The sequence below is a fragment of the Asterias rubens genome, chromosome 11, assembly GCF_902459465.1.
Source record: "Asterias rubens chromosome 11, eAstRub1.3, whole genome shotgun sequence".
Taxonomy (NCBI): domain Eukaryota; kingdom Metazoa; phylum Echinodermata; class Asteroidea; order Forcipulatida; family Asteriidae; genus Asterias; species Asterias rubens.
This window is the reverse complement of record NC_047072.1, coordinates 5,138,233-5,153,642: the sequence shown is the minus strand read 5'-3', so window position 1 is coordinate 5,153,642 and position 15,410 is coordinate 5,138,233. Positions and strand designations below refer to the sequence as shown.

The 15,410-nt window shown below is 39.8% G+C and overlaps 2 protein-coding genes across 2 annotated transcripts; one reads left to right on the top strand and one right to left on the bottom strand.

The window, feature by feature from the left end:
• Positions 1-1,697: 1,697 nt before the first annotated feature.
• LOC117296956 (dehydrodolichyl diphosphate synthase complex subunit Nus1-like) lies at positions 1,698-11,056 on the bottom strand. Its single transcript, XM_033780061.1, has 5 exons — positions 10,596-11,056; positions 4,767-4,898; positions 4,116-4,265; positions 3,029-3,128; positions 1,698-2,259 (listed from the first exon to the last, which is right to left on the bottom strand). The coding sequence occupies exons 1-5, from the start codon at positions 10,876-10,878 to the stop codon at positions 2,169-2,171; spliced, it is 756 nt and encodes a 251-aa protein (XP_033635952.1). The 5' UTR covers positions 10,879-11,056; the 3' UTR covers positions 1,698-2,168.
• Positions 11,057-11,235: 179 nt separating this feature from the next.
• On the top strand, positions 11,236-13,354 carry LOC117296576 (dual specificity protein phosphatase 14-like). Its single transcript, XM_033779591.1, has 2 exons — positions 11,236-11,361; positions 11,958-13,354. Exon 2 carries the CDS (start codon positions 12,020-12,022, stop codon positions 12,563-12,565), a length of 546 nt encoding a protein of 181 aa, XP_033635482.1. The 5' UTR covers positions 11,236-11,361; positions 11,958-12,019; the 3' UTR covers positions 12,566-13,354.
• Positions 13,355-15,410: the final 2,056 nt, after the last annotated feature.

Here is a 15,410-nt window from a genome sequence, read left to right as displayed (position 1 = left end):
TCAATGTAATGAGGATTTTTCTCTTCAGGGTCTATGGGTGAACCTTGACCCTACTTTTAATTTCAAAGCAAACATTAAACAAAACTAGGCCCCCTGTTAAATAAATAATGTAATAAATAACATAAAAAGTTGACAACAGTTTTTGTTTGAGAATCATCACATTCATTCAATTTTTAATTTATTTTCGTTTAATTTATTCTCTATCAAAAATTGTCCAGAACTTACTTTAATAATACATTGATTACTGTACGTAAAATCGAGAAAAATAACAAAACGTTAATGTAAAAAATACTGAGGCAAAGACCGACCATCCATGATAGTTTACATTCTCAGTAATATTTGGATTCTCAGTAATTGTTTGGAAAAAAAGTTAGTGTTTATCTGCACTTTAGGGCCGATTTTTATAGTAAAAAAATCTCTTTAAATCTATTAATGTAAATTTACTGCTCGACTAGTCGCGGCTAATTTTTAATTACCAAGACGCATTGCGCCATATTTGTCACAGGTGCATAATAGTAAAATTCTCGCTGAAAGGATTGAAGGATTGTGTGTCACAAGTAATGTAGTTGTGAATAGTTGTGAGCGACACAGGTAGTTGCGACTGTCTTGTAGAAGTCACAACTATTTTTTGTAGTAGTCATAGCGTCCTGACTAACCAAGTACAGTATAGTTGAAAAACAGTAGTTGCAACCTGACTAAAGCAATCAATAGTCGCCCCAGGCTTAGTAATAATGACAAGCTGTCCATGGTATTCTCTTTGAATAAGAAACTTTATACACTCTTTGAATCAAGATAATGTACAGCGTCCGTAATGATGACACTGACAGCTGCTTGCCATGGTACCCCCTTTGAATTAGGATTGGTAATGATGTTGAGGCTGCTCTCTCTGGCACTCTCTATGAATCAAGATAATGTACAGCATTGGTATTCTTGAAAAAGTTGCTCTCCTTATGCTTCGGCCTACTCTACGAGCACAGACAAAGTGTATCAGTAAAAATGGGCAAATTGCCCCTTGTACTACAATGCTTTAAAGGATTCAGGTACTTTTTAAAATGTCCACAGATTTATATGAAACTTACAGGGTTTGAAGAGAATGATAGTGGAAAGCTTCCCTTCAAATATTACTAACTAAGGTTCTGTAGTTTTTGAGAAATGAGTAAAACAAGTCACAATATTTTAGCATGTAAAATCCAATTAACCAGTTATGATATTATACCATAAGCATAGCATTACTGGTTAATACCTTTTTACATGCTAAAACTGAGACAAAAATTATTTGTTTTCCTCGTTTCTCAAAAACTACAGCACCTCAGTAAGTAAAATTTCAAGGGAAGATTTTTACTATCATAATCTTCAAACTGTGTGAGTTTAATGTAAATCTGTGGACATTGTGTTTTGTGTTAGGAAAAAGTACATAGACCCTTTAAAGAAACACGTTGCCTTGGATCGGTCGAGTTGGTCTTTGAAAAGCATTTGTAACCTGTTATAAAACGCATAATATGGTTAGAAAGATGTTTTAAAAGTAGAATACAATGATCCACACACATTTGCCTCAACATTTTCCTTTTACTTTGCGAACTAACACGGTCGGCCATTTATGGGAGTCGTACATCGAGTGATACTTGTGTGGATCATTATAGTCTACTTTTTAAATATCTTTCTAACCAAGTGCATTTTATAACAAACAGTTAAAAACGCTTTTCAAAGACCAACTCGTCCGATCCAAGGCAACGTGTTCCTTTCAACTCACTTTGAATCAAGATAATGTACAGCATTAGTAGTGGTTACAAGGGTGTTATTCTTTCATAATTCTGTTACAACTTCGATGACCAATTGAGTCCAAATGTTCACAGATTTGTTATTTCATGCATATGTTGGGATACACCAAGTGAGAATACTTTTTTTTGACAATTACCAAACGTGTCCAGCGCCTTTAAGATGATTCTTTCGAAATCAAAGCCAGTTGCAGCAATACGAAACTTACTTTCAGATAGAATAAAAAGCTGTGTGTTATTTAAGTACCTTGAATTGATTCAAAGAGTTCGAGAAGGAGTGTGGCTCTTTACTTGTGATTTTTCTGCAAGGGTTAATTCAAATCCAAAAACGACCAAAAATGCACCGCAACGTAAAAACGAATGTTATGATTTCGTTGAGTGGGTTATTTCATTTTACTTCCCTAATCTCTGTTCTGTTTTAGCGTAACTGTGCAGGACATTTAGGAACTCTTCATAATCTATTCTCCAATGCGTCTGCACGTTTCTGTAAAGAAATAAAAGGAAAACATGTTATTTTAGTAAATTTTGAGGATTGTTTTAAAAACACTCCGCTGACACTCCAGAGAAAAATGCTCAACACAAACCAACAAAAAGTTCTGTTTTGAAAGTTTTGTACTTCCAGAAGTGTATTACATCCTGACATCTGATCTTTACACCAAACATTCAAACACAAACCAGGCCTTGAACTTCGTTGGAAAATATTAATTTGTGTGGAAACTTTGCAAAAGGAATCCACAGCAAAAGCACAGAGCACCTTGCCAATTGCTTAGGGTGCTGTGGATTGTTTCGAGGCCTTACCAACTGTTTATTTTGCTTGATCCATTTTGACTGTACTAGTAAAATGATAACATGCGCTCAGGTGTACCATTGTAATCAGAGTCCAACAGTTTGGGTTTCGAGTTAAACATATGGTGTTGATTTTGTTAGAGTGAAGAGTTATCCTAGAAAATCACATACTTGGGGGCTATTGGTGGGGGGGGGGGGGGGCTGTGCAAGCACCATGTTCTGCAGCAATATTGACATCTTGCAATCAGGAAGATTTTGTACAGCAATCAGGGGGATTTATCAAATGACATTCAAGATAGTAGGGAAAAAGTTTCTTCAATCAGGGAGATTGTCAAGATCAGAAGATGGAAAGAATGCTTATATATGCAGGACATTTTCTGCACAGTCAGGGAGAATTGGCAGCTACCAGGGGCAATGCATTTATCATGAAAGAGAACGGTTTTGGCCCAGGTATTTTTTTAACTTACAAAATCTCTGTGAGACGTATTTGCCATGGAAGATATCCGCAGAGGCTTTCTGTTGGCCCAAACTTGATCAAGAGGTCGGGATCTGGAAAACCTTTTATAGCTGAAGTAAATCAACAGAATAAAGAGCCAAATAATTGAACAAACGGTAGTAAATAATAATATTAATAATGCAGGCACTAATGGCGCTTGCTCCAAAAATCTGCTCTCTAGACAGTTGAGCTCCAAGTGCACTGCTCGTGATATCTAATACAGTAGTTATATAATGAATAGGGTAGATGGCCTTAGCTTTCGATCCAAACCGGACCTTCTTCAGAGGCATAAACAAGTACAAACAACTACATCCTTTTATAGAAAAAAAGAGGGAAAAGGGATTAAGGGAAGGATCCAGAAAAAAGCAGGAAAATTATAGCCAATCAAAGTTTTTATTTCAGAAACAAGTGGTGGCTATGAACCAATAGGAGTGAAGTGGTGAGGACAAAGGATGTTCAGTATGAAAGGATGGATTACTGGTCCATAAATACAAATACAATACAATAGTTATACTTATAAAACAACTAAGCATTGAAGCATATAGGAGGCCTTTAACAAATAACTAAAAATTAAAGCATAGGAGGCCCTTAGACAGCCATTACCACCATTCAGACACAGCCTTAATGCCTTGTTCTCCCACAGAATTTAAAGCCATTGGACACTTGCGGTACATAATATTGTCCATGGCTCACACTTCGTGTACCACAACTTATATAAAATAACAAACCTGTGAAAATTTAGGCTCAATTGGTCATCGGAGTCGGTTGAAAATAATGGGAAAACCCACCCTTGTTTCCCCACGTTTTGCCGTGTCATGACATGTGTTTAAAATAAATCCGTAATTCTCGCTATTGAGAATTGATATTGTTTTAATGTTTTCTCAAAAAGTAAAGCATTTCATGGAATAATATTTCAAGATAAGTCTTTCACCATTACCTTCTGTAAACCCTGTAAATTATTTGTAAATCTGTGAACTTTTTTTTTTCTGTACCGAAAGTGTCCAATGGCTTTAAAGAAAAAGACTATGTGTATCTAGATCAACTCTCTAAAACCTTACCTTGTAACATAGAGTTAACTAAGTCTGTGCTTATGTCTGTTGGTTTCAGCATGCGATTAGATACAGCATGACAGTAATCACTTGCTGTCTGGACTAGGTCAAGCCTACCGTCTGAAGGTGATAAAAGTGCAATGTGTACCTGTGCACCTTCTGCAATAGAAAAATCAAAGTCAACAGAAAAAAACAAAGACTTGTTTTAAAAAAAAGCTCTTCAGATACAGATAAGAGTTGTTTTTATCTTGGAAAAAATGCAAACAAGTTCAAGCCTAGTTAAGTTGCTCATGTTACAAGGTGATACACACTCGATCAAGTTGACTCATCTATACTGTTTTAGGGAGTCTACTTTCATATTGGATCTTGGACAATGTATTGGTACACTCATATTCATAAAATTGCTTGAAGAATATGCAGTAATGAATTTCTCAAAGGTTCATTTATTAAAACCTTTCTTAGATGACACCATAAAGATTGCATGTTTGGTCCTTTGAAAAAAAAATGGAAACATTTTATAAACTACAAGGCCTGACCCAATAATTAATTGTCTAGGTGAATAGATTTTTCAGGCTACTTAAAAACAATGTTTCTGATTTTTCCTAGGGCAAAAATAACGTTTCGTTTACACAGTTTTAAGTCTCTATTATAAAACCTTACCATTACTGCTGTGCTTTTTACTGTGACTCTGGTGAAGCTGATAAGTAAACTTGTATTGATCCCGACCCATAAGGTCTTCTTGTAGCTTATCAATATGTCCTTTTAGAAGTACTGCATTCTTCTTTAACGTTCCTGTTTGGACAGAAGAAAAAATTCTCATTTTCAGTTTTTAATAAAGATAAAGTGCTTTGTGATTGTTGTAGGAAAACAAATCATAATAGTTCAGGCCTAATACTTCAAGGAGGCAATGAAGGCGATTGCCTCAATGCCCCTTGGACATTGCCGTGGTGCCCTTGAAGTGCACAGTAGAAATTTACAATATTTCCTCATAGGGTGCCTGTTGAATCTTCGGTTTATTCGTATCTAAACTACAAATCACAATGGCGTCGGCACATGCACACACGACCTTTGACCTAACTGTAATTAGACTAGCGCTGTTAGTCGCTCGTAAACACAACATCCGTCCTTTTTTAGACAAAAACTCAACTTTTGTAAACAATGGGGAAACAAATGGAGATAGCCTAAAATGCTTAACAGTAGCCTATTTTCTGACTTACTACATGTATGTTTCTGACAAGGCAATTTCTACAACTTGTTTAAAGACTTGATTGGTTAAAATGAAGTTGTTATATAGGTAACCTATGCGTACAATATAAAACACATTTTATTGAGTTTTAACTTTTGACTTAGCAATATTGAAAAACCGGTCGTGCATGAATATAGACCAACTGCTTTTTTTTAATACAATGAAAACTTTAACTTTTTAAACAAACTTCAATAAACAAAGAACAATGTTTTCAATTTAACTCTCATCTTCGAGTTCAAAGTTCTGTCCAGTTCATTCAGTTTAGAACAAAGTCTTTGTATTTCGGATGCATGCCACACTGTCTTTTGGGTCTGGCACTGTGTGGGGAAGATTGTTTGTCCACGACAGTTGGGGGGGTCGCGACTGGATTGGTATCTGCCAAACTCTGAGTCGGGGAAACAAGAATCTGTTCAGGGACTGCACTTCCGTGATCCATTTTGGATGGTTGAATGGCAGGGTCAGACAGTGGCATATCCGCGTCATGTGCAGTTTGCATAAACTTCTTCACATGGCTAGTGTTTCGCGAATATTGAGCACCTTTCGGGGAGGCAACTATGACACTATTGCCGGTTTTGTTCACAATTGTGAAGGGTTCAGGGTTGAACGGGGTAGAAAACTTGTTTGTTTTCTCTTGTCTCACAAGGACTTGATCACCGACTTCCACCTCCGAGTATTTTGCATTCCGACGAGCGTCCGTGTAAAGCTTGGCTTTTCCTTTGTTTTCGGCGTCGCGATCCCGGACTTCCAAGTCAGAATGATTATCGGCCTGAAACACTGGTAGTTTCCCGCGCATTTTCCGATTGAACAACAACTCAGCTGGAGTTTTCCTTGTGGCGGGGTGTTCAGTAGCGCGATATTTTGTGACGTATTTCCGTAGTTCCTTTCGCCAGTTTTGACCTTCGGCCTGTGCGATACGGATTCGTTTCATGATTGAGTCGTTTTGGCGTTCCACTTCGCCATTTGCTTGAGCCCACTTAGCTGTAACCTTGACATGGTCTATACCATTCTCCTCACAGAACTCTCGAAACTCATGAGAACGGAACTGGGGACCATTGTCGGATTTCAGTGTCACTGGAAGTCCATGACGGCTGAAGATTTCCTCTAGGGAATCAATGACTTTGTCTGCGGTAGTGGAACTCAGTATCTGGTACTCATAGTATCGGCTGTAGTAATCAATAACTACTAGAACGGAATGTCCTGATGGAAATGGTCCAAGTAAATCCGTTGCTAAGTCCTGCCAAGGACCGTCAGGGAGCGTGGTTGGTCTCAGTGGCTCGGGGGGGTCAGGTCGTGCTACAATTTGACATCCATGGCACGATCTGCAGAACTTTTCGGCACCTTTTTCCATTCCTGGCCACCATACTTTTGTGCGAAGGTTTTGCTTCGTTCCCACAATACCAAGGTGACCCTCGTGCGCAAGAGCTAAGGCTTGTTGTCTGAGTTTCTGTGGTAAGACGATACGCGTTCCACGTAATATCAGCTGTCCGATGACACATAGCTCTCCTGCGATCGGTGCATACGCCTTACAGTTTTCAAAGAACCCGGTTCGAATTGCTTCTCTTAGCTCTGCTAGCTCTTTATCCTCTGCGGATGCACTTTCAACTTGTTTCGTTGTCATAGCACTGGGTGTGGCAGAGATGGCTACAAAACGCACATAGTCCTCTGCCCCGTGGTCATGCTTGAGTTGAATCTTTTCCTGCGAAAGCCGGGACAAAGCGTCGGCGATGTTATCGCGTCCGGGGATGTATACAACTTTGTACTCGTATGGCTGTAGGCGTAATACCCATCGCTCAACTCGTGCACATGGTTTAGATCGGGGTCCATATATCGCCTCCAATGGTTTGTGATCAGTCAGTAGTTCAAAACTGCGACCATAGATGAATGCGTGAAATCTTTCACAAGCCCAGACGAGTGATAGGGCTTCCTTCTCTGTTTGCGAATATCTCCTCTCGCAATCTGTCAGACTGCGACTGGCATAGCAGACTGGAACTAAACCGTCGTGTTGTTCCTGGATTAAAACGGCACCCAGTCCTACTGGACTCGCGTCAGCTATCACTTTTGTCGGTGCGTTCTTGTCATAGTACGCGAGCGTAGTTGCGTTTGCGAGGCTCTCCTTTAGCGAATTGAAGGCTGTTCGCTGGTAAGGTCCAAATTGAAATGGAATTCCTTTCCTGGTTAGCTTTCGAAGTGGATCTGACACTGTAGCAAAGTTAGGTATGAATCTGCTACTAAACCCAACGAGGCCAAGAAAGCTTCGAATCTCTGAGACGTTTTCCGGTTCGCGAAATTCTGCTACAGCTCTTACGCGCTCTTGTGTAGGACCAATGCCTTTCTCTGATAGTAGGATTCCCATGAATACCAACCGACTCATGTTAAACTGGCACTTCTCTTGGTTCAAGGTAAGACCTACCTCCTCCAATCTGCGTAACACTGCGAATACTCTGTTATCGTGTGTCTTCTTGTCAGACGCATGAACGATGATGTCGTCTGAGATGTTTTCCACACCTTCAAGTCCCGCTAGTGTCTTTGCGATCATGTATTGGTATTGCTCACTGGCAGAGCTAACTCCAAAGAGAAGGCGTTTGTATTGGTAGAGACCGCAATGAGTAACAAAGGTTGTGATCCCTCGCGACTCGTTATCAAGTTCCAACTGGTGATAGCCCCATTTGAGGTCGAGCTTGCTGAAGAACTTTGATCCATTCATTGTCTGTAACAGTTCATCTACTGTCGGTATTGGATGACGACCGCGTATTATTGCGTCATTAGCACGTCTCATGTCGAGGCAGAGTCGTATGTCACCATTCGGTTTTGGCACCGTGACTACTGGATTGACCCAAGGGGTTGGACCATCCACACGCTCAATGATATCGAGATCCTCCAATTCACGAATCTTTTCCTCCACTCGACTGCGCAAATTGAATGGAGTGCGTCTTAGTGGTTGTGCTACTGGCTTTACAGAGGGGTCAATGTGAAGCTTCACTTGTTCAGTTTTGAGCTTACCCACGCCTTTGAACACATCTGGAAATTGCTTATGGAACTGGGTCGAGCCACTCTTTGTGCGCTCATCAATACTGGCTACCGCTGTGGTGTGTGGAGGACTGTTAGCTGCATCCACTCCAATTTTGAGTACACCCAACTCCATTGCAGTAACTTTGCCAAGTAAGGGAACACCTTTGCCTTTAATGACGATGAATTCAGCTGGTACAGATTTTCCCGATATACTCGCTTCACAGCTGAAGAGACCTTTCAATGATAGGGCTTGGTCAGCACCGTATGCCCACAATTTCCTGTTTGGTGGGGCGACACGGGATTCACACTTAATTTTTGCATTTTTCAGTGATTCCCATGTATGTTCATCAATAACGTTGCTCGTGGCCCCAGAATCAATCAACATGTGGAGGTCAATTCCACCAACAGTTACTTTCATCTTATTCGAGTAAGTATTCTCATGAATGAGAAATGCATAGTCATGCGATGGTTCTGAATCAAGATGTTGCTCATCGATTTGGTTGACTGTTGGCTTGGACTTGGTCTTGCAGACTTTGGCGAAATGGTCTCTTCCAGAACATTTTTGGCATGTCTGGCCTCTTGCGGGGCACTTAGGGTCTCGACCAAAATGCCCAGTTCGACCACACCTGTAACAAGCACCTTTGGTAGTCATGGTAGTGGTTGCGGATTTCACCGATTGGTTTTCCTGTCTCTGATGTTTGGATTGTTGGGTCCATTTCTTAGGCTTGCTTGATTTGTCATGAGGCTTTGGTTTTCTGTCAGACACCATGTTGACAGTAGTGTCAGACTGATAGGTTTTGCCCTTGACAGACAGTGCAGCCATCTGACTTTCTACCTTTTCACATTTATCAGCTACTTTCATTGCCTTTGCTAAAGTTAGTTCATCCCCTGCTTCCAATAGCTTGCGTCTAACGTAATCAGATTTGCACTTACTCAGCACAGCATCTCTTATCTGGTTGTCTTTTTCACCTCCAAAATCACAGTCTCTAGCCGCTCTCCGAAGTCTGGTTACAAATTGTAATACCGTTTCCCCTTCCTTCTGGACAACTTGGTGAAAAGTCTGCCGTGCAAATGCTGCATTTTTCTGTGGCACGAAGTATTTGTTCAGTGCGGTTTTGGCAGCGTCAAAATCAGTAGCAGCGCCCGTGTCAGGTAGCGTCAAGAAAATTTCCTGTACGTCCGGTCCGGCTAGATGGAGCATTAGTGCACGTCTTCGTTGCTTCACCTCCGGTGTTGTGGTGGACCCAATAATATGGCCTTTGCCGTCTGCATAGAGCTCAAACGACATCAGCCACCTTTCCCATCGTGGTCCAAGGGTTGCTGGCTCTGAAAAACAGTCAAATATGGGGATTACTGTTTTCTCCATGATTTTTTCCGGATTATCCTCGTCGCCAATGTTGAATCTTCGGTTTATTCGTATCTAAACTACAAATCACAATGGCGTCGGCACATGCACACACGACCTTTGACCTAACTGTAATTAGACTAGCGCTGTTAGTCGCTCGTAAACACAACAGTGCCCTTTACCAAGGAGAAAATGACTTGTTGCCCTTGCCCTTTCAAAAACGAAGCACACAGGCCTGATAGTTCCTGGGCAAATTGGAATTTTTTGTTCTCAATTGATTTTAGAAGTAACTATGGGTAAGGTTGGTTTGTTAGACAGAAACAAAAACCAACCAGAGAAAATAATTCCTTTCGTTTCTATTTGAATGTTTCAAAGGTAATGCCACTGCTTACTGTACTGCAGTGTAAGTTGCCTCATTGGTTCATTCTTTATTCTGGAAGTAAATTTATTACTAATGATACAGAGCATGGATGGAGGTAGACATTTTTACTTCTATGCATAGAGCAAGGGCAACGTACGTAGAGCCGAAGCTCCGCCCCATGCAGGTTCGACGTTTGAACCTGTGAATTTCGCTCCGGTTCTGGTAAGTTTTTGTCCCATTTTCGTTTTGAGTATTATGGCAGGCTGCATTAGACATTGCGGATTAAGTTCGTACCCTCAGAATTTGTGTCATGATCTTTGAAAGTGGTAAAAATGGGCCAAATCTGGTGAATAGCTGTCAAAATTGTACGTGTTGGACCAGATCAACCGTTTCCGCTCGAAACAATCTCGTAACCCTCCGGCCTGGCGGCCGTCAGGAGGAGGGTTACGTTATCGCAACTATGTGATACGTTGCAGTTGTTTGTTATAATGTTAGGCTTGGACTTGGTACATTTCGAAGTTCATTCACCTTTCAAATCAAACACACTCAAGTACGAAATTCCAAGCGACATGCTCCACACCAACATACTGCACACATCTTGGTAAGAAATCACCTCCTCCTGTACAAGCAAGGCAAGGTGGCAGGGTAACTTCTGCAGGTCCCTGCCGTCTTTTCTACATTGACTTAAAGACTCTTTGGAACCTTTCGACAACACGGTCTTGAATGTCCACGAAAACCACGTCCACACGAAGGAATAGCACGAAATCAGAAGGTGGACGAGTTTCAGCACGGCTCCGTCGTAAAAAGCCATATTTTGGCGCTGGTCAAAACACCCTGGCAGGAAACTTAAAAACGTATCTTAAACAGTTGTCCATTGTCTCACTTTGATTGAAATTGATAACGATTTTAATGATTTAAACATGATGAAATCCAAGTTGAATTCTGAAGATCGATCGAGGTTCCCTGTCCTCTCAGCTGATGAAAGACCGGTCGTGCATTGTGCGGTGTGTGTGTGTGACACGCAGCGCATAGAGGTAGTTTGGCACGCTGCAATTTAACCTACTCTTTACTCATTGCATGGAGACTGGGTACCAAATTTATAAATTCCCGTCAACACGAGAGGGACCAGAGAGGGCGTCCTAACACATTACTGGTCTAGATTCTTTTCAACCAGAGACCGAATTCCAAGTTTCGGTATTGCTCATCATTCATCAAAACTTCCTTCCTATTTTATGTTGTTTTTCATTTGCGTCAACAAGTGCGCCAACAGTGACCTTTTACCGGGATATTTATGGTAAGTTCAAGTGCAGTAAAAACATAGAATATTAAATGATATTTGTGATATGGAACATGTTTGTTGACCCCCCCCCCTCATAAATAATGATAAAATATAAAAATAAAAAATTCACACTACACAACTACATGCCCCTGCAAAGAATCTTTGACTTTACAATGTAAAATATTTATTTGACATCATGTATTTTTGATAAACACCTTAAATTGTAATGTTTGTTAAATATATTTGTACAAACAAAATTAATTCCTAGATAATTTTACGCACATGACTTGTACTTTGTAGCTTGCAAAGGTCAGTCAATCCCATGCATGAGTTTAACTCTTTATTTAGTTAGGGCTTTAGGCCTACAATCTAAATACAAGTTTGTTTTGTTTTGGGGTGTGGGGGGGGGGGGAGGGATGGGATACAAACTGTCTTGGTGAGATTGTCTCTAGTCTTATTATAGTTGTTTTAGGAATTAAGATGGGTTGTGGATTAATACAAATTTGTTTGTAGTTGAGTTAAAAACAGCTAGCATATTTTCCTACTTAATAGTTGTTTTGTCACAGATCAGCTAAAGACTTCTTTCTTCCTTTGTTTGTTTCCCTTTTCAGAATATGCAATCGAGCAATGTTGAGAATTTAGAAAAAAGAAGTCAATTCACCAGGACACAAGCATGGCGGTTTCCAAGTCTGCCTACCACACTATTTCAGAACTAACAGATTTCCTGCTCATCAGTAGCGCCTACGGAGCCAGCAGTCCCACTCACCTACAAGTTCGAGGGATCACCCACGTGATTAATGTAACACTGAACTACCAGTGCCCCATGCCCAAATATCCTAAAGACATCACAACCACTCGCATCCCAGTTGATGACGTCCCATCTGCCGGGCTCTACAACTACTTTGATAAAGTCGCCGATATCATACATGATGTGAAGAAGAAGGGCGGACGGGTTCTTGTACACTGTTGGGCTGGTCGCAGTCGATCGTCCACTCTGTGTATAGTCTACCTGATGAAGTATGACCGTGTGACACTACGTCAAGCGCACGCTCATGTCAAGGCAAGACGGCCGCTTATCCGCCCTAATCTGGGGTTCTGGACTCAGTTGATTTCTTATGAGAAGTGTTTGTTTGGTCACAGTAGTGTGAGGATGGTGAACTCAAGAATTGGTCTGATACCTGATGTATATGAAGCAGAGTATAAGAACACATTGTGGTGATCATTGAGTCGTTTACAGGCCTTGAGTGTCATTATCTTGGAAGGGGCAAGACAATCATCATTTTGAACTCGGACCAAGACCAGGGCCCAATTTCATAGAGCCGCTTTAAGGGACTGTGTCGTCATGATCAAAGCATGCCTTGTGGCTTTACATGAAATTATTTATTCTCCCCAAATGTTACTGAGCATGCATGCTCTCTGTAAGTGTGTGAGAGACCATGTACGGCCACATGCCTGCTTTTAGTAAACCATGATGCCACACAGTCCCTTTTAGCAGAAAATATTGTCTAACAATTTCCTGCTCAACACAAAAGGGCAGGATTCCAGACTTTGTAATCATTCCCTCAAATGCTACTCCCCTTTTTACTTTGTAATCATGCCCTGAAATGCCACGCCCCTTATTACTTTGTAATCCAGCCCCGAAACGCCACGCCCCTTTTTACAGCTTAATAAATGCCAAGACCCCTTTTTACTTTGTACTCATGCCACGCCCCTTATTTCTTTGTAATCAAGCAATGAAATGCCACGTCTCCTTTTACTTTGTCATCAAGCCCTGAAATGCCACGCCCCTTTTTACTTTGATTACACCAACCTAGCAAAGATGTAATGTACCCATAACAATGTACTCAAGCGTGCAAAGAAGACAGTGCTTTTATAAGTTTTAACAGATTAGGCTGGATTTAAAACAATAGTGTGTGCTGTGTATAAATGCTTTTTGTACATAAAAATATCCAAAAAAATGTGTTACTTAAAGGCAGTGGACACTATTAGTAATTACTTAAAATAATTATCAGCAAAAAACCTCACTTGGTAATGAGTAATGGGGAGAGGTTGATAGTATAAAACATTGTGAGAAACAGCTCCCTCTGAAGTAATGTAGTTTTCGATAAAGTAGTAATTTTCCACGAATTTGATTTTGAGACCTCAAGTTTAGAATTTGAGGTGTCCGAATCAAGCATCTGAAAGCACACAACTTTGTGTGACAAGGGTGTTTTTTTCTTTCATTTTTTATCTCGCAACTTCGACGACCGATTGAGCTCAAATTTTCACAGGTTTGTTATTTTATGCATATGTTGAGATACACCAAGTGAGAAGACTGGTCTTTGACATTTACCAATAGTGTCCATTGTCTTTAATAAGTGAAAGAGTGACACATTTTAGGTGAACATTTTTTACTCCTTGCTCAATGCGGATTGCACCCTCGCAAAATTGCGCATCTACTATTTCTGCCATTATGGGAGTCAACTCATTTGTGTACAACTTGACTCCCTTTGATTTTTGTGGGCAATCCACATGCATACATTTTCTACTGGACCATCAGCTTTTTTTGTTTATCTTGACCAGATTCAAAATGAGTAAAAATGTGCCGAGATATTTGGCACATATATTTTGCCTCCCAAAATGGAAGGCATGGATAAGCACATTTTCAGTGTGCTGCAGGTTTTTCGATGAGTCAGTATTCATATTCATATTAGTCTTTAGTTTTCAATAAGCATACTAGAGTACATACAAAAATGCGTACATGTATAACACAAACTACCAAACTGAAAATTATATCAAATTTACTAGTAAACAATGACAACATTTTTACTTTTTTTGTGTGTTTATTGTGTGAATAACAACTTTATTTGTCATAAAAGAAAACACGTACAGACCCACCGAACATCGTTTGCTAAGAAGGTGAATCCAGATAAAGTTAGTCGGGTAAGAACTTCTTAATCATTACTAAAATTTTAACGATGTTTTTTATCCTCACCAGTACTGTATGATACCTTTACTTGATATGAAGCAAGGCTTGTTGTACTTACAAAATAATTAGGCCTAATACACTAAAAGCGGCTAAATAAACTAGCTAGGCTTAATTTTGATCAAAGCAATCAAAATGAGCAAACAATGATGATTTGGGAAATCTTATAATGTTGTTTCTTGATCTATTTTAGGGTGTGTGATCATACATGTGATACATGCGACTGTGTCTTATATGGTATTTGTCAATTTATTATTATTTATGTCATGACATGAAAAAGAAGTAATGGCTTCGGGTCCTGTAAAAAACTGTTGACATGTAGCTCTGGAATAACAAGCATTAGCACCCCCCCCCCCCATTTTGACATTTGTTTGTTATTTTGGAAAGTTTTTTGTCTAGATTTATTCAGTTTCTTGCTGTCTTTGTTCATTATTTTTTCAGAGATATTGATAAATGTTGTTTAAATATATATTTTTCTTCAATATAGATTGTTCAAAACATAGTAATTTATTTATGCACTCATTTTTTTCGGGGTGCTAAATCCTGGTTCTTTTGAACATTTGATGTTGACCACTTTTAAGCTGTTTTTGTGTACTGTTTTCATTATAAAACAATTGTTTTGTAAATTCTAAATTTAAGATGTATTCACAAACTACTTTTTGGAACCATGCAGGAATGTTATTGATGGAGTTACTACACATTCAATATATTCATTTTGCGGGTACACAATATATCTACAGGCAAACTTATTTTAATACTCAAATCTGATTGGTGGGCCCATAGCAACAAGAGGTGTGATAAGAGTAACTATAAATATTAATATAACTACTAGACTTGCGGGTACCATGTGTAAAATCTGTTTTGTGGTAGAGTTGGCTCTGAAAAGAGCCGGTGTGGTCTTGACGTTTCGAACAGCATACTCGGCTCATCTTCAGGAGAAACTGTATACTGTCCGAAACGTCGAGATCAAACCGGCTCTTATCAGAGACAACACTCCCCGCAAGTCTACTTTTTATATATATAGGGGTTACTCTTATTCTTCACATCATGCAAAGCTTCAAACGCCACTTAAGAGGTGTGATATAAACCTACATGTATA

Bases quoted from the DNA above. Each gene is read 5' to 3' on its own strand.
- LOC117296956 (XM_033780061.1), bottom strand. From the start codon at position 10,878: ATGGCTTTTTACGACGGAGCCGTGCTGAAACTCGTCCACCTTCTGATT. The intron at 4,266-4,766 runs GTAAGGTTTTAT...TTTCTATTGCAG, and splicing joins TAAAAAGCACAGCAGTAATG to AAGGTGCACAGGTACACATT. The intron at 3,129-4,115 runs GTAAGGTTTTAG...GATTTACTTCAG, and splicing joins AGTTAACTCTATGTTACAAG to CTATAAAAGGTTTTCCAGAT.
- LOC117296576 (XM_033779591.1), top strand. From the start codon at position 12,020: ATGGCGGTTTCCAAGTCTGCCTACCACACTATTTCAGAACTAACAGAT.